Here is a 21,687-nt window from a genome sequence, read left to right as displayed (position 1 = left end):
GGACACAGATAAATATCCAAGTGCTTCACCGACCCTCAAAAAAGGATGTAAATGACCAGCTGTTTGCAAGGAATATAAATCCTTCCATTCCCCACCATCCAGTCAGAGCTGAAGAAGCTTCTTGGATGAGAAGCAAAAAGTCTCCAAAGATAAAACAAGAAGATCCAGTTGCCTCCTGAAAAAGCACCTTTGGGTTCTAAATGATGATAAAAATGCAAGATAAAATGCAAAAAAAAAAATGCAATTTGGAAGTGCCATCTAAAAAGGAACTTATAGCTGGAGAAGGGGAATATTGTGAATTGTCTACCACTGGATGCCTCAATTTTGTCTCATTTACGCATCTTTGACCCCTTAACATAGCCCTTTTTGTCCTCCTCCCCCTGGGAAAATGTGTTGGTTGATGCACATGCAAGTAAGGTGATGATCAGGACAGGTGAAGTGGAAGATGTCCTAAAAGCACCACTGATGATGTCCACAACCAAGGAAGACCACAATATTACGACGTGGTTTCTACGAGGAAGTTTTCTCCTCAAGAAAGGGCTATAGCCATAGATGTTAAGAGAAAGCACATTAGAAGACTTAACTGGGCTGAAGAATAAGTGGTAGTGTTTCCTGGCATTTCACAGGGCTGATATATAAAACCTGTTTTGTGACTTATTTGGTCCTCAAATCAGTGTAAGGTAGCCCACTCCCATAAAAGAGGTGTGCATCTTCTACCTAAAACTTTACTGGGATTTTTCTCCAGGCGCTGTATGGCCGTTGCCAAAGGAAGTGTTAAGGTTACGTAATATTTTGAGTCTTGAAAGAGAGGGAATTCTGGAAGAATTAGATAGATCCTCATGGCTTCAACATCTGGTGGAGAGCTAGGCAGCTGGGGGATCAAGAAGCTTTCAAAGCTCTTCAAGATCTGGAAAAAAGAAGAAAGAAAATTAGGCCTGGATTATAGCCCTTATTACTAGCAATGCCACTTAGACTTATATACCGCTTCACAGTGCTTTACAGCCCTCTCTAAGCGGTTTACAGAGTCAGTATATTGCCCCCATCAATCCGGGTCCTCATTTTACCCACCTCGGAAGGATAGAAGGCTGAGTCAACCTTGAGCCTTGGTGAGATTTGAACTGCCAAATTGCAGTTAGCCGGCAGTCAGCAGAAGTAGCCTGCAGTACTGCACTCTAACCACTGTGGCACTGCGGCTCATGGCTCTTCTATTATGCTTGTATAGTTTCTAAGACTTAACATAGCTTAATTCTGGTAGCAGGAATTCAACCCAAAAAAACTGAAACAGGTAAGTTATTTACTTGGTTCTTTGAATTCTGTGAAGGCATGAGACACCTCAATTGTTCTACAACCCTGTCCATAAAGACGAGGCAGTGAGAGGTACAGGTAGTCCCCAACGCACAATCACAATTGAGCCCAAAATTTATGTTGCTATGTGAGACATTTGTTCAGTGAATTTTGCCTCATTTTATGACTTTTCTCAACATATTTGTTAAGTGAACCACCAAAGTTCTTAGATTAGAAACAAGATTGTTAAGTGAACCTAGTTTTCTAAAGTTTTTTTAAAGAATAGTACAGAAGAATAGAGAGTAGAGTAGAATAGAGTAGAGTAGAGTAGAACAGAGTTGGAAGGGACCTTGAAGGTCTTCTAGTACAACCCCCTGCTCACGCAGAAAACCCTGTATCATACCAGACAAATGATTGTCCAATCCCTTCTTAAAACTCTCCAATCTTGAAGCACCCACAATTTCAGAGGCAAGTGGTTCCACTGATGAATTGTTCTCACTGTCAGGAAATGTCTCTTTAGTTCTAGACTGGTTCTTTCCTTGATTAGTTAATTTCAAATTTGAGATTAGTTTCAAATGTTAAAACCATGGGATGAGTACCCAGATATGCGTAAGAGGTAAAATGCATAATTCTGTTTTTACTTATCAAGGGGAAACAACTGATATGATTGTGTCAGAATTAATCCCAACAGTTTAATACACACTAATGAATCGATTCTTTGAAGTTTCTGTTCAAGCTTTTTCAACCTAATGTCCCCCTGGACATTCCCACAATCTACCAGGCAGCAAGTTGAGAAAAAGAGTTTAATCTTGAGCTTTCGCCTTAAGTATTCCCAGAAGGAAGCAAACCCTCGTCTTAATATTACTACTACATTTCAGTACCTGATCACGCAATGTAGAATGCTGAGATGCCATCAGCTTATTAAACATCACTCTGGTGCAACTCAAGTCAATCCCTGGAGTTTTGGGACTCGTTTTAAAATGTTCATCTATTCTAGAAAAGAATACAAGCAGATTTATATCATTTGGGGATGGGGTGTTGGAGCAGAGAATTTAATCATGCAATGCACTGGATGTAAAAATAGCAACCTGCAACCTATAGCAATAGCACTTAGACTTATATACCACTTCATAGTGTTTTTACAGCCCTCTCTAAGCTGTTTACAGAGCCAGTGTATTGCCCCAACAATCTGGGTCCTCATTTTACCGACCTCAGAAGGATGGAAGGCTGAGTCAACCTTGAGCTGGTGAGATTTGAACTGCCAAATTGCTGGCAGCCGGAAGTCAGCAGAAGTAGCCTGCAGTACTGCACTCTAACCACTGCGCCACCTCGGCTCTTAAGTATATACAACTTAAACTTCTCATACAGATATCATTTACAGGAGCAGAACCTTATCCAAAGTAGTAAAAAGTTTCTGATCAGCAACCTAATATTAAGGCATTTTCATTTTTCTCAGGATTATTCTGTATTCCTAAATACCAATTAGAATCCAGTCGGCTACAACAGTTTTCAAATGTATAAAGTTCAACTCACACTATTTTGAATTCAGAGTATCTTTTCCATACATTGAATAGTCAATGGATTCAAAGAAGCTTGAATTGAAAATAATTCACCCTTCCTTAATGAGGAGATATAGCTTTATATATTTTTCAAATTTAGGGTCCCCCCCCCCCTTTCCTTTAGATCTGCTCAATTTTGAAGGCAGAAACACCATCATACCAACTAAAAGCAAAATGCAGCTCTTGGCCCAGAGCAAATTGTGCCAACAAATGGAATAAAAGGATCAATAATTGATCCAGTTAAGAAGTTTGGATAGGTCTCTTTATGGAACAAATTGTAATACCGAATGACACCTTCATATCAAATACTGTATGAGGAGACCAGCAAAAGAAACTGCAACGTTACAAATCATGTAACTGAACTGTATATCCCTGATGGGCTGTATTAGAGGTCTCCACAAATTAGTGTCTACAACATTTTGCAGTGAAAGAGAATTTGCATAAGTTGTCAGTACCAAATACCAACCTCATGTGAGCTGGTGAGCTTGCAAGTAAATCACTGAGTCAGCTATTAGGAGCTGCAACTACAGCCGATGTTATCTTGACAGAAGAGGAGGCTCCATTTAATCATATATTTTTACCAATTCCCTGCTAAAGCATGCAGATACAAAGAGCTAAACATAGCTTCGGAGACATAAGTACTATTGCCATAACAACACAAGACAAGAGAAATAAGCAGGAAGTCTGTGTCAACCAGTCTGGCTATATAGATCTCTGGCAACATGGCAATTCAGCCAAAATCTGACTCACTGCCCCATCCTCTATACCTATATATTAAATATACCGTATTTTTCGCACTATAAAATGCAACTTTCTTCCCCCCAAAGAGGGTGAAAATGTGTGTGCATCTTATAGAACGAGTATTGCGGTGGGGAGCGGGGAGAGAGAGCAACACTTGAGCCTTCACTGTCGAGCAGCTGATTGGCTGTTGGATCGGCCTCCCAGAATACCACAGATCAGCTGGTCTAGATGGCGGGGATTGCCACTGCTGCTTACCACCACCACTGTTCATCGCCGTTGTATGGCAATCGGCAGCAGCAGCAAACAGCGACAGCACCAATCGGCGGCAAATGGCAGTGATAGGCAGTGGCGATCCCAGCTGCCTACAACAGCTGATCAGCGGTATTCCGGGAGGCTGATCCAACTGCCAATCAGCTGCTCGGCAGCGAAACCTCCGGTGTTTCCTGGCGGCGGTGGCAGCTCAGCTCAATTGACCGGTGGTGGGCACAACGGAGCAAAGCCCTGACAAGCCACCAGGCTGTTTGCTGTTTGCTGTAAACAGATGAATATCAAATGGATGCTGGGATTTTCTCCTCTAAAGCTAAAATGTGTCTTATGCTCTGGAGCATCTTATAGTGCAAAAAATATGGTTAAGTTATCACAGGAATCTTTTGCTTTTCCCCATAAGATATGAAGAACGGTAACTCCATGAGATGCAACATTTTTTTCCCATTTTTAAAAAACCCTGCCTCCTCCTTGTATCAGGAAGCTATAGTCTAACATTGGATATGCTGAAGAATATTTTTGAACAACAGACTCAGAGGATATTTTTAATACTGTCCACAGAGACATCTGTCTCTATGGAAGATTGTGTCTAAAATATATTATGATGTAGGATCATCTTCTCCCTAATTAAGACTGAGTTGAAAATGGATTTACAAATGAAAGCCTACAAGAATGACATGGAAAAAGATGTTACACTAGGTATAAAAAAGAAACTGGCTTAATAATTAAAGGGAACAATAAATCAAGAGAGCGACCTGAATAATTTCCCTATATTGGATTTACAAAAGAAACTTGGTAACATTTTGAAGAATCTCAAGAGAAAGGATAATGGAGAAAATGAAAAGAAGACAAGTTCTACAACATGATTTGAATGGATTGAAGATTAAGATTGTTAGAAGTAAAAGGAAGGGATATAAAATAGCTTCATTTGATCAGGGTTAATATCAATATGTGATGTCTGTGTCACACTTCATCAGTTTCTCCTGACAGCAGGACTGAAATGACAATATTTTTTGTTGATTTCTTTACACATAAAAAATGGAATATGGGAAGAAGAGCAGTATTTTAAGAAAAGCTTATGTTACTAAAAAAAATTATATTTGTGAAAGTGAGAAATCATTTCTATGTCTTTTTGCTTTTTTTTTCTTCTTGTATTTCTTTTCTTTTCTGCTCTTTCTATTTTTTCGTTTTATTTTTCTACATTTTTTTAGTGTATAGTGATTTTTACTGTTGTAATTACAAGTAGTCCTCGACTTAAGACCACAATGGGGCCCAAAATTTCCATTGCTAAGTGAGACAGCTGTTAACTGAGTTTTGCCCCATTTTGTGACCTTTCCTGCCACAGTTATTAAGTGAATCCCTGAAGCTGATTAGTAAGCCAGTTGTTAAGTGAATCTGACTTCCTCATTGACTTTGCTTGTCAGAAGGTTGCAAAAATGATCACATGACCTCGGGACATGACAACTGAAACTGTCATAATACGAACCAGTTGCTGGCATGTTAATTTTGATCACGTGACCATGGAGATGCTGTAACGGTCATAAATGTGAAAAACTGTTATAAGTTACTTTTTTCAGTGCCATTGTAACTTTGGATGTTCACTTAATTAATGGTTGTAAGTTGAGGACTACCTGTGCTGAACAGGTAGTCCTCAACTTACAACACCTCATTTAGTGACCGTTCAAAGCAGTGGTGGGTTCCGGATCCTGTTGCAACCGGTACGGTGCAACAGGGCCCGGGATCCCCCACATGCACGCGCGCAGCTTGCATATGTGTCCTTACCTCCACGACGCTCCAGCTGCTCGGTGGAGCATCATGTAGGCGCCGTACGCTCCATGTGCGTAAGCGCCGAAGAGCTCAAATACAGGTAAGGAGCTCGGGCGGGCAAGTGTGTCCTCCGGAGTACCATACCGGAACGGTACTCGGTGGACCCGACAGGCACCGGTACGCCCATACCGGGGCGTACTTCCTGCAACCTATCAGTGGTTCAAAGTTAAAATGACACTGAAAAAAGAGATTCATGACCATTTTTCGCAGTTGTGACTTCTGCACCATCTGAGCATCCCCATCGTCATGTGATCATAATTCAGACACTTGGCAATTGATTCCTATTTGTGATGCTTTCAGTGTCCTGAGTCACCTTTTGTGATCTCCTGACAAGCAAAGTCAGTGGGGAAGCCAGATTCACTTAACAACCAAGGTACTAGCTTATCAACTTTAGTGATTCACTTAACAACTGGGGCAAGAAAGGTCGCAAAATGGGGCAAAACCCACTGAGCAAATGTCTCACTTAACAATAGACATTTTGGTTCATTCATTGTGGTCGTACGTCGCGAGGACTACTTGTAATCACAACAGTAAAAATCACTATAAACTAAAAAAATGCCGAGAAATAAAATAAAATACTATAAAAGAGGAAGCTACAGAACCAATATCTCTCTTCCCAGAATCAAATCCATTCAATTATCAGTGATCCGATTTTAGTGATTTATATTGACTGAACATTTCAAAAACTGAACTGGAAAATTAGCCAAATGTTCCCCCCCCCCCCATTTTAAGCTACTTACTTCTTTTCAAGGAAGCTTCCATTCCAGCAAGCTGGTGAAGATAAGATCTGTGCAACCTCACTGCTTAGGACAGGGAAATCGCAAGTAAGCAAAAGACAAAGAAAGTGATTAAAACTTACTTTGCTTAGGAATCACATATAATTTTTCGTATACTGCCTTGATTTGCTCATCCATGGTTACCTGACTGAGCTGACATTGGCTGTGTTTACATAACATGCTATAAAACGCTATTCCCAAACTTTAACAAACTGAGTTCATATGACACGATAACCAAAACTAATCAAATCAGATTATGGATTAATGTAGCAACTGAACCTAATTGTTATTCACCCTTATTCTCTCTAATCTATTCAAGTGCCTTTGCTCTTAACACTCCGACTTAAAATATACCACACAGAACTACTGTAGAAATGCCAAATGGGTTCTTTAGTTCAGCAGAGAAGAATTTGATGTGATTGAAAATAGGTAGGCTAAAAGTCTGATGAATAAACCTTTGGCTCAAAGAATAATATTTATACCACGCCATTAAAACAAGTTAAAGATTCTCTAGAACAGCTTGACACCATTCTTCTAAATTATACCATTATGTATAAGTTAAATATTGGGGTGGTGCGGTGGTCTAGAGGTGGATCCTGGAAGCACCCGGCTCACGGGCCACCAGTTTGACATCCCTGATCTATTTGGTAGTGCAGTGGTGAACTGCAGTATTGCAGGCAAACTCTGCCCACAGCCTAGAGTTCAATCCTGATGGGGCTCGAGTCTTCCATCCTTCCAAGGTCAGTAAAATGGGGTCCCAGATTGTTGGGGGTAATATGCAAACATTATAAACCAGCCAGAGAGTGCTGTAAAGCATTGGGGGGGGGGGCATATACTGTAAGTCTGAATGCTGGAGTGGTGCGGTGGCCTAGAGGTGGCGCTCTCACCTCACAATCAAGAGGCTGTGAGTTCGATCCTAGGTAGAATCAAATATTTCTCTCTCTGGGCACACTGAAAATATATCTGCTGAACAAAACTCCTCATTGGGGATAGGAAGGGTATCCGGCCATTAAACTAGCTCCATTCAGTTGCTCAGATTCCACCCTGCCAGGGATTAAATGAAGATGATGATGTAAGAGACCCGGTTTGGTATCGTGGTTTAAAGTACCAGGCTGGGCATGGCATTCCATGAGGTCAAAAGAGCTGCTAAACCACAAATCCGTAATTTATGAAACTGATTATCATTTGGGATAATGAGTTGGACTAGATCAGGCCTGTCCAACTGGTCGCCCGTAGGCCGGATGCGTCACACAAGGGCCACGCCCACCCCGGCTCTGCAAAGGCAAAAAGTATCGCGATCCATCACGTGGCGTGACCGAGTTTGATGCCCGTGGATTGATTCAACAAGCCAACCAAGAAGATATCACTAAGAAAGCCAGAAATCACGTCTTTTCCCACCATCACAATAATTCTTTACAAATCGAACGGAAGTGAACCTACTTCACTGAATTAGAGTTATTTCTTTCGGAAAGCTTTTGCCTCCACATGTCTATTGTGTTGTCATTAATCAAACAGGTGTGGTCACTGTGATTTATGGTCCGGAAATCATCAGCTGGTAGAGAATTCTGTAAGAAGGTGCAGATTTCAAAAGAGGGTTTGACTGTGAACGGGAGGAGCACCAGAGACGTTGAGAGCAGGGGTGGGCTGCTGGCAGTTCGCACAGGTTCGGGGGATCCTCTAACTAGGATTCTGCCCAGTTTGGCGAACCCCCAAATGCCACTTTTGGCTGGCCACACCCACAGAACCTTGTCCCTCCTGCCCCTCCCACCCCAGGAATCTTCACGTGGCCAGTTCATCATGCCAGGTAAGTGCAGGGCCCACGCGGAGGCTCGGGGAGGGGGGGGGAAACGGGCCTACTGAAGGTCCCGGAAGTCTGGGGACTGTTTCCGGCCTCCAGAGAAGCAGTTTTTGCCTTCCAGGAGGCTTGAGAAAACCCTCCAGAGCCTGAGAAGGACAACCCCCACGGTGCAAGAGACCGACTAGGCTACGCCCATCATGGCCACGCCCACCCAGCAAAGGAGGCGCAAACCCGTTGCTGCAATTTTGGAAGCCCACCCCTGGTTGAGAGTAACTTTCCAGGGTGGCGGTGGGGCGAGATTTGGCCTGGATTACTCTCTTTCACACCTTTCCCCTCCTCCAAGGAAACATGCAGTTTATAATCCTGGACAATCTAGATTACATACCCTTACCCCAAACTTCCTTTTCTGTGGATCCTTCCCATTTCATTTCATGCATCTGTCCATTCCTTACTCCGGGGGTTTCTCAATTTTGGCCACTTGTGAGACTTCAATTCCTCAGTCAGCAGTATTGAAGTCCACAGATCTTAGAGTTGCCAAGGTTGAGAAAAATAACTGCCTTATTTCTTTCATTACATTTGGGACTAAAGATTCAAGCCTGGTAATTCTCTGCTCTTTGTGGAGCTTGGTTTTATGGCAAGAAACAAAACTTTTGTCCTTTTTATTTTATTTTTTTGCAGCTGAAAGTTGCAGAAAGAATGTAATTTGGTAAATAGGAAGAGGAGGGTGCAATATACTTTCCTGCCTCTTCTTTGAAGATTGGAAATTATTTAAACCTATTAGAAGGAGACCCATTTAGTTTATTTATTTTGTCCAAAACTAGTAAAGGTAAAGGTTCCCTTCGCACATATGTGCTAGTTGTTCCTGACTCTAGGGGGCGTGCTCATCTCCATTTCAAAGCCGAAGAGCCAGCGCTGTCCGAAGACGTCTCCATGGTCATGTGGCTAGCATGATTAAATGCCCTAGGCGCATGGAACGCTGTTACCTTCCCACCAAAGGTGGCTCCTATGTTTCTACTTCCATTTTTACATGCTTTCGAACTGCTAGGTTGGCAGAAGCTGGGACAAGTAACGGGAGCTCACTCCGTTACGCAGCACTAGGGATTTGAACCGCTGAACTGCCAACCTTTCTGATCGACAAGCTCAACGTCTTAGCCACTGAGGCGTCCAAAACTAGAGCAGCATAAATTCAGGGGAGAGGCGGGGGCTCTTCATACAAAAAACAGGGCAGGGGTCGCATGAGCTTCAGCCCACACTGGAAAGGGCGCATGGCCTCTAAGCACAATTCAAAAGTTCCCTTCCTGTAACTATAAAAGATGGAATGGAAATCCATAAAGCTTTACGTCACCTCTTTTTCTGAGCAAATTACAAATGACTGGTCTCCTCCAGAGAATATATGTTTAACAATATAATACGGGCAGGCATCTGTTGAAGAAGATTGACAAAAATTAGTTAAAACCTTCAGACATCATAAACGTTCCCTTTGTCTTTCTTTTGGAAACCAAAATTCATATAGCTTGAAGAGTTGGGATCTATAAGATGGGAAGCTGTACATCCTGCTCTCCTCTAGTCACAAGAGGCGTGATGGGGCAGAGGCTTAATGACATTGGAGATGGTCTCTGCTCCGGCGGTTCAAGACCTGAGCGCCATGTGACAGGGTGAGCTCCCACCACTCACCTCAGCTTCTGCCCACGCAGCAGTTTGAAAGCATGTTCTATGCGAGTAGATAAATAGGTACCACTTTGGTGGGGAGCAGAGGTGGGTTCCTATGGGTTTGGACCAGTTCGGCCAAATAGGTCATAACTTGGCGGCCTGGGTCACTGGAACTGCCAAAATGTTTTGTGTGCCTAACCGGCAGTAATACCGGCAGCAACCCACCCCTGGTGGGGAGACGAGACAGAGCTTCAGGCAGCAGAATCCCGCTGACTCTGAACCTTCCTGGTTGTGAGACCGTTTACGCGGAAGCTCCGGAGGAGAACAGGAGCCTTCAAGGATGCTGCAGGGAAAGCTGCTCATCTTTCTTTCTGGTGCGAAACCAGCTCCCCCTCCTGTAGTGCATCAGAGCTGCTAAACAGGCAGCCAAACCACTACTCTACATTAGCATGGTACAGGCAGTCCTCGAGTTACAACCACGATTGAGCCCAAAATTTATGTTGCTCGGTGAAGCATTTGTTAAGTGAGTTTTGCCTTATTTTACGGCTTTTCTTGCCACAGTTGTTAAGTGAATCACTGCAGTTGCTAAATTAGTAACATGGCTGTTAAGTGAATCTGGCTTGCCCGTTGATGTTGAGTGTCAGAAGATCACAAAAGCTGATCACGTGACACTGTAACTGTCACAAATATGAACCAGTTGCCAAGCATCTGAATTGTTGATCATGCGACCAGGGGAATGTTTTAAAGGTCATAAGTGTGAAAAATGGTCCTTTTTAAAGTGCGGTTGTAACTTTGAATGGTCACTAAATGAACTGTTGTAAGTCAAGGACTACCTGTAGTGTTCTGGCTACTGTAACTACGCCATATGCTACATAAAAAGGTAAAGGTTCCCTTTGCACATACGTGCTAATCGTTCCTGACTCTAGGGGGTGGTGCTCATCTCCGTTTCAAAGCCGAAGAGCCAGCACTGTCCGAAGACATCTCCGTGGTCATGTGGCCGGCATGACTAAATGCCGAAGGCGCACGGAACACTGTTATCTTCCCACCAAAGGTGATTCCTATTTTTCTACTTGCATTTTTACGTGCTTTCGAATTGCTAGGTTGGCAGAAGCTGGGACAAGTAATGGGAGCTCACTCTTGTTATGTGGCGCTAGGGGTTCGAACTGCTAACCTTCCTGATTGACAAGATCAGCGTCTTAGCCACTGAGCCACTGCATCTTCTCCTATTGTACAACTTGCGATAGAGACCCTCCCTGGCATGCTGCAATCTCATTGGATCAAAACTACTAGGTTGGCAGAAGCCGGGACAACTAAAGGGAGCTCACACCGTTATGCGGCGCTTGGGATTCAACCTGCCAAATTGCCGACCTTTCTGATCGACAAGCTCAGTGTCTTTGCCACTGAGCCACCGCGTCCCTTCTATATGCTAAATATACCAATACAATTCTAGCCACTTACCTGTTCTCCCAGAGATCTGCTCATCATAAGCTGCCCAGTGGCCTTTGACTGGGGAAGGACATTTGAGACTGCAGATGCCTCCAGTTCCCAGCTGGCCTTTAGTTCCACAGCCAAATGCATACATCATTCCTGAAGAAGGCACAAAGGCTAGAGTGTGCTGTCTGAAAATATCAAAATAACCAAAACGTTTGTAAAGCAGTCTTCTCCAACAACCAATTCTATTCAGTGCAAAGCTGAACATGAAAGAGGACAATTTTTTCCTCCTCCCTGACCATTCACCTATTTCACAGGTGTCAAAGTCGCCGCGTCACGGTGCCGTCACATGACATTTCACGATGTTTTTTCCCCTTCACGGAGCTGGGGTGGGTGCGGCCTGCACGTGACGCATCCACCAGTTTGACACCCCTGATCTATTTGATAGTGCGGTGGTGAACTGCAATATTGCAGGCAACTCTGCCCACAACCTAGAGTTCGATCCTGATGGGGCTCGAGTCTTCCATCCTGCCAAGGTCAATAAAATGGGGGCAAGATGCGAACTTTATAAACCAGCCAGAGAGTACTATAAAGCATTGGGGGGGGGGGGCTTATAAGTCTGAATGCTGGAGTGGTGGGGTGGTCTGGAGGTGGAGGTCTCACCTCACAATCAGGAGGCTGTGAGTTCAATTCTAGGTAGAGGTAGATATTTCTCTCTCTGGGCATACTGAGAATATATCTGCTGAACAAAACTCTGCATTGGGGATAGGAAGGGCATCTGGCCATTAAAACACTCTGCTGACTCCATTCAGTTGCCCAGATTCCACCCTGCAAGGGATTATGGGGTCGTTAAATGAAGATGATGATGATGCTATAAGTCTGAATGCTATTGCTACTGCTAGTTACGCTTGCAGGATAGAAAAAAAGCAGATTCCCCACTCCCATCCTTGCTCCAGTCTGTCCTTCTGCTACTATCATGACCAGCTCGGAGCCAATATAATATTTACAACTTTTCTAGCAATACAATGAGATCTTGAAACCAACAGCGACTCAGGCCTGCCACGCCCACAAACTGGTTCTCCTGGCCATAGGCGCCGCCATTTTGTTTTTTGCTTTTGCGCAGAGCAATTTTTATTGCACTGCGCAGGCATGGGCAGCGCACATCAAGCGTGTGCATGCGCGTGGCGCAGCCATGAGCAAACCAGCGTAGCAATTGCTGGAACCCACCCCTGGTGTGTGTACATGTGAAGCGCGCTCTCAGCGTGCGCTCACCAAACTAGTTATTAAACCGTCAGCATCCCATCACTGCATGCAGGCCACACCCACCCCGGCTCTGCAAAGGCAAAAAACGTCGCGATACATCACATGATACGATCAAGTTTGACACTGTGCATTAGAGCACTATCATTCCAATTTGTCCATTTTCTTTTAAACTATTTAAATGGTATGAAAACATACAGTACCTAAAATCATTATTTATTTATCGGTAATTTTAAATTAAACATTTATTATTGGAAAAAAACCCTATTACAAATGGATCTGACTTTTTGGACTGCAAAGGCGAGGTTTATAATCTCTGCCCAACAGCACATTAATGCAAACATCTAAATCTGCCATTTCTGCAGATGTCGCTAAATGTCCCAATTTCCCACTCCAAATATATTGAGAATAAAAGATAATAGGGATCATCGAAGGAGGACAGTTTTGGACACCAAACATACAATAAAGAGCATCCAACATTGCTGATTAACTCTCCTAAGAGTTCACTTTCCTCTAAATTTTATTTTCCATTGGCTTAAGCAAGGCTGGCAATCTTTGGCCTTGTGAAAGATTTGCCCAAAAGGCCACTCACCTACCACAAGCGATCTGGGAGACTTCACTGCCCATCAGTTCCAAAACTCTTCTAGGGTTGACTTCATTGTTCAATGAATCATGACCAAGTTGCCCACATGATCCTGCACCAAATGTAAACACTCCTCCACTCTGTCACAAAGACCACAAGAACATGTTCACTTAGAGTAAAGCATCCTTTTACCCCAAACAAGTTCCTTCTTCAAAGCCCTTAATCCAACAGTTCCGATAGAAACCCCAACAATTTTGAATACAAACTTTTGGGGGTAATTTTTAATTGGCTATAGTATGCAAGAGGAAGAAATGGGGGGGGGGGGGAAGAAGACACATTTCTTAAGCACTAAACAAAGAACTAAGCCTACATTTCTTATGTGCTAAAACCCCACCTCTCTGATGTACTAAATAATGGAGGAGCACTAAAATATATGCATGCAATTTTATACAAATTGTTTGTATACTTGGTTTGTATAGTTGTATACTATAAATTAATAAAACAGTGCAAATCAGAGGTAGTATTCAGCAGGTTCTGACCAGTTCTGGAGAGCCGGTAGCAGAAATTTTGAATAGTTCGGAGAACGGGTAAATACCACCTCTGACTGGCCCCATCTATTCTGTGCCTCCCGAGTCCCAGCTGATCGGGAGGAAATGGGGATTTAGCAGTAATCTTCCCCTGCCATGTCTACCAAGCCAAGCCACGCCCACCAAACCATGCCACGCCCACCAAACCATGCCACACCCACCAAACCATGCCCACAGAACCGGTAGTAAAAAATTTGAATCCCACCACTGGTGCAAATGCCTAAATATTCTCCAAACAGGATTAGTTAGTTAATGAGTTTACTTTATTGTCACTGCATCTCTTACAAAGAAATTAAATGCCATCTTCAGTGTACATCATACATAAGAAAACTATACAAATAAAACAAAAACACACATCTTCACGTTCTATACAACTGAATTCAAAACCAGCGATACTGCATTAATATTGCACTATACAGTAGAGTTCAAGATAGTTAGTGCCCTGGGATAGAAGCTGTTTTTCAGCCTATTTGTCCTTGTTTTTATTATCCTGTACCATCTGCCAGATGGTAATAGTTCAAAAAAAGGGTGCCCAGAATGAGATGGATCTTTAAGAATGTTTTGAACTTTCTTAAGGCATCGAGAGCTATAAAGCTCTTCCAAGGGGAGAGAGCAACCAATGATTCTCTGGACAATGACATTGATCCTCTGTAGTTAACTGAGATCATTACCTGAGATCATCCAATTATTGAACTATGGAAAAAATTGTTTAGACTCCTAGCTGGATCATCAGGAATATTACCAGTTTAAATTGCTAGTGGTGAACTTCCCAGTGGTACACATACACATATTATTTGAATAACGTGATTATTATTTATGCTCCTGGGATGGTATGTGCAATTAAGTTTTTCCTTACATTAGAAACACTACTCTCCATTTCAGTCCTATTCTTTGGGACCTACTCCTTTTTTGAAAGATATTTGAAGTGCATACTACTGAGCTTCAAAAATGTTCTTTATGAAGGGCCTTTCATTTCAAAATGTTTTCAACTAAACTGTAATATTCATTGTTAATACTTGCTTCTATTGGATTCTATTTGGATCATTTTGCTTGCGTGACCCGTCAAAACCGCGCTCGACTAAACCGCGCCCGATTAAACCGTGTCGCTGACGTCATCAACAGGGCGACAACAGCCAGCGCGGAGAAAGAAGGGCTCTTTAAATAGTGCTTTGAAAGCAAGCCGATTCAACTTAAGGTAAGGGTTAGGTTTAGGGTTAGCTTTAGGGTTAGGTTTAGAGTTAGGTTAAGGGTTAGGGTTAGGTTAAGGGTTAGGTTAAGGGTTAGGGTTAGGTTTAGGGTTAGGTTTAGGTTAAGGGTTAGGATTAGGTTTAGGGTTAGGTTAAGGGTTAGGTTTAGGGTTAGGTTTAGGGTTAGGTTTAGGGTTAGGTTTAGGGTTAGGTTAAGGGTTAGGTTTAGGGTTAGGTTTAGGATTAGGATTAGGATTAGGTTTAGGGGGGTTAGGTTTAGGTCTAGGGGTTAATTTTAGGTTTAGGGTTTACAGCGTGCTTCTGTCTCCGCGCTGTTGTCGCCCTGTTGATGACGTCAGCGACGCGGTTTAGTCGGGCGCAATTTAGTCGAGCGCGGTTTTGTGGTGGAACCTTTTGCTTGTATATGCTAAGGCGCTAGCACACATCAAGTAGCAATACTACTTTTATTGGGTGGAGAAAGAATATCCTTCCAGCCCTCAAGTATCAGCCAATTTATGATCAATTATAGTCCTGCCTTAGACACGTAGCCAGCATTTAAAAGATGTTCTCCTACCTTTGTCAAAACAGCAGTATGGTCATTTCCACAGCTGATGTAGACAACTTTTTGAGTCCTTAAAAGTTTCACATGGCAAGGAGAATCCCGATCTGCATTAGAGAATATCAATAATACTGCTTACAAAAATGAAACAGGCTGCCTCAGAAATAATCGAGTAAAATAAACTATCAACTATCTGCTCTAGATACTCTTCTCAAAAATCCCTCTCTATAAAAATGGTTGTGTGTGTGTTCCAGAATAACTCTGGAACGCCTCGAGCAATTTCAACCAAACTTGGTGCACAGATGACTTAACTCTCTGGAAAAAAAAAACTGTGGGGCTAAGACACCCCTAACACTCCACAGGGTGGTGGTGGTGGTGGTGTTTTGTTAATATATAGCCCGTTGTGCCTTAAAATGGCTTCTACTGTACTGCTGTAAAATGGCTTCTACTGTACAGTGTAGTGGAGTTGCCATGGTAATGAATTTACAGTACTCCACAAGGGGGCTCCCTCTGGTAAGGGGGAAAATCCAACGCTAGAAATTATGTTTGATCTGGGCATCGTTCTTCAAATGTGCAGACCAGTTGCTAGAATTCTCAAGGATGGCCACGGTGCTTGGAAGATTTGAGGAGCTAAAGACAATTTGTAGGGTAATCAGATTGGGGAAACCTACTAAGGTTGCCTCCACTAAATTCTGGTTAAAAGGTCTTCTGGAATCTGATGGCTGCAGTATTTAAAAAGGCAATTTTTTTTCTGCGTAAGGAGGACTTTTTGCCAAATCTCTCTTTTGCAGCTACTCATAATTGATAATTGTATGAACAAGAGAAAGAAGCCCACAAACAATGCTCTTAATTCAAAGACTTAAAATCCTCCATAATGGATCTTCCCCAGGGGAAAAGCGGAACTAATGGCTTCTACCCTGCAAGCATTTTGATTGAGTTTGTGTCAAGATCGAAGTGTGCTTATGCTGTTGCAACCATTATCACTTCTCAGCTTGCTTCAAAGAACTAGCGGGGAGGGAAAGGTGAGACGGAATGCAGGCTCCAGTCTTCAAGGAGGAGAGCCCTGAGGCCCAAGGACACATCTGCAGGTGTCAGCCAAAACCAGAGACTCTTTCTCATAACAATACAGTGACACTCAATTAGACAATGTGACCTGCACTAAAAGGGTGAGGGGGAATTCTATGTGGTAACTATGTGGGTTTGGGCGGGAATTAGATAGAGCTGATATTGCCTTCAATAGTACCAAAATGATGTACTCAATAAAGTTTTGCATTGAGACATTGGCAGGTTTCAAGTGTGCTTGCTGTAGTTGGGTTCGTCAGTCAGGATGTTGACAATTTGCTTTTCATAAAGGATTTTGGGTAAGCAGAGTGGCAATGTTTTAAAGCCATTCCACTAAAGAAAAATACGTGCCCAACTGCACAGTTGTGTTGGGCCTCATCTCAATTCCACCAGGCCGATTACATACACAGAGATGGTTTTCTAAATGTTAATTATCTGACCTAGGCAGAAAGGAGAAGGAAAAAGTTTTCTGAACTAGGCAGAAAGGAGAAGGAAAAAGTTTCATCTCCTTAAAATCTCCCTCTCAAAATAAAATGTGGAAGAAGAAATTGATTTTTATGTAAATATTAAGCTGGGATCGCTGGAATGCCACTCCGAAAATCCATCAGAGAAAGAAAATAAGCAAGGGCAACAACGGAAGGAGGAAGGAAGAGGAGGGAAAAGAGGGAGGGAGTAGGAGAGAGGGTAGGAAGGAGAAGCAGAGAGGTGGAGTGGGAAAGAGGGAGGGGAAGAAGAAAAGAGGAAGGAGTGGAGGAAAGAAGAAGGTAGAGAAGGGAGTTTAGGAAGAAGGAAGGATTACGGTTGTTGCAAAACAAGGTGGAGATGCGGGGTGGCAAGAAAGTGATCCCAAGTGTGCCTTTTAGATTCTTAAGCATATTGTGATAAATGCTAGAAGTCAATAGACAAATTTTAACAGTATCTACAAGAATGTATATTTGTGAATGTACCGTATTTTTTGGAGTATAAGACGCAAAATTTGGGTGCGTCTTATACACTGAATACAGCATTTTGTGCCTCCCGAAACTCCGCTCCTTCACCAAAATGGCCGTGCAGAGCCTGTAGGAGACCTTAAGAGAGCTCCTCGGGGCTAGGGAGGGCAGAAATGAGCAAAAAAGGGGCCGTTTCCCACCCCCAGCTTCCAGAAGCACTCTAAAGCTTCCTAAAGGCTATCCATGCCCTTTATTTGACAAAAAACAGGCCCGTTTTTGCAAAAAATGAGTTGTTTTTTGCTCATGGGGGGGCACCCTCCAGGAGCACTCTACAAGCCTCCTAAGGGCTATTCATGCCCTTTGTTTGGAAAAAAAATGGGCCGTTTTTGGGAGGTTTGCAGAGTGCAAAAACTTTTTTTAAAATTTTTTCTTCTTCAAAACCTTGCTGAGGTGTATGGAGAGTGGAAGAGGTATATTGGGTTTCTAGTTGAGTTTGAGTTTGAGTTTCATTTTATTTATATTTCTGGGGGTATTGTTGACAAGAGGAATTGCTGTGATTATTGTTTAATGTTGTATGGCCCCGGTTATGCATAGTATATATGTGACTGTATGAAAATGAAAAATGGAAAATAAAAACATTTTAACGGGGAAAAAAAACCCTTGCTGCGTCTTATACTTCAGTGCGTCTTATACTCCAAAAAATACGATATAGGGGGGAAAAAATAAACTTTTTTTTTAAGTATCTCCCTCTCTTCCTTTCCATTTCTGTAGCCGTTCAGAGATACGCTTGGGCTGAGGGAGAGAAGAAGCATGAAGAAATCTCTGAGGAAAAACAACATGGAAGAATTGAGTCGGAGGCTTCTGCAGCATTTGCAAAAAAGACATCTTTTAAAGGATGTTTGTCACAATTACCTTTCTCGTCACTCAAACCGAGCTGTCCGGAGGTGTTTTTCCCCCAGCCAAACACAGCTCCAGAGAGGGACAAAGCAAAGCTATGTGTTCCACCTGCAGCCACCTGAGAAAGAGGGACCCCATCAAGCGATTTGACACGCTGTGGGGTGTCCTGTGAGGGGAATTCTTTCCCGAGCCCAAGTTGTCCGTGGTTGTTCTGTCCCCATGCGAAAAACTGTCCATCTGGGGGGAGACCGGGGGGGGGGGGAAATAAGATCCAGAGCTCAGAAAACAAACAATCTTTTCACCTCCCAGCATACAGGTAGTCCTCGACTTACAACCGTTCATTTAGTGACCATTTAAAGTTACAGTGGCAGTGAAAAAAGTGACACGATTTTTTCACCCTCGCAACCTTTATAGCATTCCCATGATCATGTAATCAAACTGGTTCATACTTATGACCACGTCCTAAGCAGTGGTGAATTCTATTTTTTTTTTGTCCATCGGTTCTGTGCGCATGGCTTGGTGAGGGGGGGGGTCATGTGACTAGGTAGGTGCCAACTTTTTTTCACTTTTAAAAGCATTTTTTTCCTGCCGGTTTGGGCAAAAAGGCAGGAAAAGAATGTTTTAAAAAGCGGGGGGAAAGCTCAGAGTGATCCACGCGATGTTTGGAAGTTCTTTTTTTCCCACTTTTTAAAGCATTTTTTTCCTGCTTATTCGCCAGAACCGGCAGGAAAAAAATGCTTTCAAAAGCGGTGGGGGGAAGGGAAGCTTCCCACGATCGCGCGGCTCAGCTGTGAGCCGCGCGATCATGGGAAGCTTTTTTTTTTACTACCGGTTCACATAACCAGGGTCAACCGGGAGGATTTCACCCCTGGTCCTAAGGTCATGTGATCACCTCTTGACAAGTAAAATCAATGGGGACGCCAGAATCACTTAACTGCAGTGATTCACTTAAAAATGGTGGCAAGGTCATAAAATGGGGCAAAACTCACTTAACGAACTTTTCGCTTAACAACAAAAATGTTGGGCTCAATTGTGGTCATACGTCGAGGACTACCTGCATTGCAATCATATGGAGAAAAGCTAACGTTATTTATTTAAAACCCATCTTATATCGATATATATATATATATATATATATATATATATATATATATATATATATATATATATATATATATAACTGATAAAGGAGGAGCACCTGTGGCCTAGTGGCTAATACAGCTGCTTAATATGTAATACAGCCCAGGTTCGAATCCCAGTAAGGGTATGGCTAGCTGATGAGAGCTAAATAGCTTGAAATAGATCCATACTAGTCTCCCTTTATTTATCAGCACAAATGCAACATAGATAGATAGATAGATAGATAGATAGATAGATAGATAGATAGATAGATAGATAGATAGATAGATAGATAGATATAGATAGATAGATATAGATAGATAGATATAGATATAGATATAGATATAGATATAGATATAGATATAGATATAGATATAGATATAGATATAGATATAGATATAGATATAGATAGATAGATAGATAGATATTCGAGATATTAAAGAGAGCCAGTTTGATGTGGTGCAGGAAGGCTCGTGCAGGCTACAGAAAGGCAAAAAACATCCCGATATGTCACAATACATCAGGATACAGCCCACAATGTGTCTAACTTTGGAACTTTAAGAATTGTGGACTTCAGCTCCCAGAATTCCCCAGTCATTAGAGCTCCATTACAGTTGCATGTTAAGAACTACTTATAGTGTGCCGAATAGGCATATGTTTGAGAACTTCTATTGTTGAAACTACTGTAGTGTCTTTCAGATATTACAGAGAATTGTCATTTTTAGAAACATTAACTTCTTCTGTTGACAAGAAACAGAAGCGAGGATCATCCTCTTTTTGAAACTTTTCCCAGAACTGTTGCTATCGTTGAGCAGAAAATTGTTTAAGAGGGTTAGTTTAATGTTGCAGCCCTAGTCAGAAAAGTTAAATTATTAAATGTTAAAAATTCTAAATACCAGCTGCTAGAGCGAGACAATGCCAGTTCCCACACGAGACCTGCAGGATCGTCTCTTGGTTCAGCTTCTTTATTAACCTAAGAAAACAAATTACACACTTTAACAAAGTTGTGGAGGTGTAATATAATTATCTAGTCTTCATTATTATCATCTCTATTAAAGAGATTGTCACAGTTGAGACTGGATTAGACAATATTATCATAGTCCTAAAACATTATTGGTTTGAATGTTAAAGCAAGAAAAATATGAGTACTTTTATTAAGTGGGATGATGTACTGGAAGCCCCAAGTATCTATCACAGTGGAAATGAAACGAATCAAGATGTCCATGAAATCACTTGCATGTAACAGAATAACAGAGTTGGAAGGGACCTTGGAGGTCATCTAGTCCAATCCCTGCGCAGGCAGGAAACCCTATACTGTTTCAGACAAATGGTTATCCAATCTCTTCCTTAAAACTTCCAGTGTTGGAGCATTCACAACTTCTGAAGGCAAGCTGTTCCACTGATTAATTGTTCTAACTGTCAGGAAATTTCTTCTTAGTTCTAGGCTGGTTCTCTCCTTAATTAGTTTCCATCCATTGCTTCTGTCCTGCCTTCAGGTACTATGGAGAATAGCTTGACTCCCTCTTCTTTGTGGCAGCCCCTGAGATATTGGAACACTGCTATCATGTCTCCCCTAGTACTTCTTTTCATAAGACTAGACATATCCAGTTCCTGCAACTGTTCTTCATATGTTTTAGCCTCCAGTTCCCTAATCATCTTTGTTGCTCTTCTCTGCACTCTTTCTAGAGTCTCAACATCTTTTTTACATCGTGGCGACCAAAACTAGATACAGTATTCCAAGTGTGGCCTTACCAAGGCTTTATAAAGAATATTGACACGTGATCTTGATTCTATCCCTCTGTTAGTATATCTACAATCTTCCACTGTTTTCCAATTTTTTTATGGAAAAACAAATTTCCCTGAAATCACTTGCATGTATCTGCAATCTTCCACAAGAATGGGAAAAGTCCCACAAGCATAATCTCTCATATTTACCTTGGAATTGTTACAGCATCTTCCGTCGTTGTAAGACCCAACTGGCCATCACTTCCTGCGCCCCAGGAAAAAAGCTGGCCTTGGTCACTAAGAGCCACATTATGAGACTCACCGCAGGCCACATGGACAATATGCTGGTCAGCTAGAGCATCAATTTGTTCTGAGGAAAAACAAGAGAAAGGTTGAACCTCTCCAAGAATCTTTTACCTCATGCAACCCTTCGAAGCAGAAAGAATGGA

General features: G+C 42.3%; 1 protein-coding gene across 6 annotated transcripts in view; it reads right to left on the bottom strand.

The window, feature by feature from the left end:
• The window catches only part of HERC3 (HECT and RLD domain containing E3 ubiquitin protein ligase 3), a 62,642-nt gene that overhangs the window by 19,123 nt on the left and 21,832 nt on the right, over nt 1-21,687 (bottom strand). The window contains exons 3-13 of one of the 6 annotated variants that reach the window (XM_032223902.1): nt 21,449-21,608; nt 20,410-20,486; nt 18,410-18,631; nt 15,522-15,613; nt 13,183-13,313; nt 11,358-11,518; nt 9,595-9,671; nt 7,892-8,016; nt 6,416-6,478; nt 2,166-2,277; nt 718-907 (exon numbers count right to left, since the gene is read on the bottom strand). In XM_032223902.1, coding sequence (XP_032079793.1) covers nt 718-907; nt 2,166-2,277; nt 6,416-6,478; nt 7,892-8,016; nt 9,595-9,671; nt 11,358-11,518; nt 13,183-13,313; nt 15,522-15,613; nt 18,410-18,631; nt 20,410-20,486; nt 21,449-21,608 — 1,410 coding nt within the window. Of the gene's footprint in view, nt 1-717; nt 908-2,165; nt 2,278-2,552; nt 3,435-6,415; nt 6,479-7,891; nt 8,017-9,594; nt 9,672-11,357; nt 11,519-13,182; nt 13,314-15,521; nt 15,614-18,409; nt 18,632-20,409; nt 20,487-21,448; nt 21,609-21,687 lie in introns of those variants that run through there. The other 5 variants (XM_032223903.1, XM_032223904.1, XM_032223905.1 and 2 more) reach the window with 5 other exon arrangements.

The sequence above is a fragment of the Thamnophis elegans genome, chromosome 9, assembly GCF_009769535.1.
Source record: "Thamnophis elegans isolate rThaEle1 chromosome 9, rThaEle1.pri, whole genome shotgun sequence".
In the NCBI taxonomy this organism is placed as follows: domain Eukaryota; kingdom Metazoa; phylum Chordata; class Lepidosauria; order Squamata; family Colubridae; genus Thamnophis; species Thamnophis elegans.
Note: the sequence above shows the minus strand (reverse complement) of the source record. Positions and strands in the feature narration are given on the sequence as shown.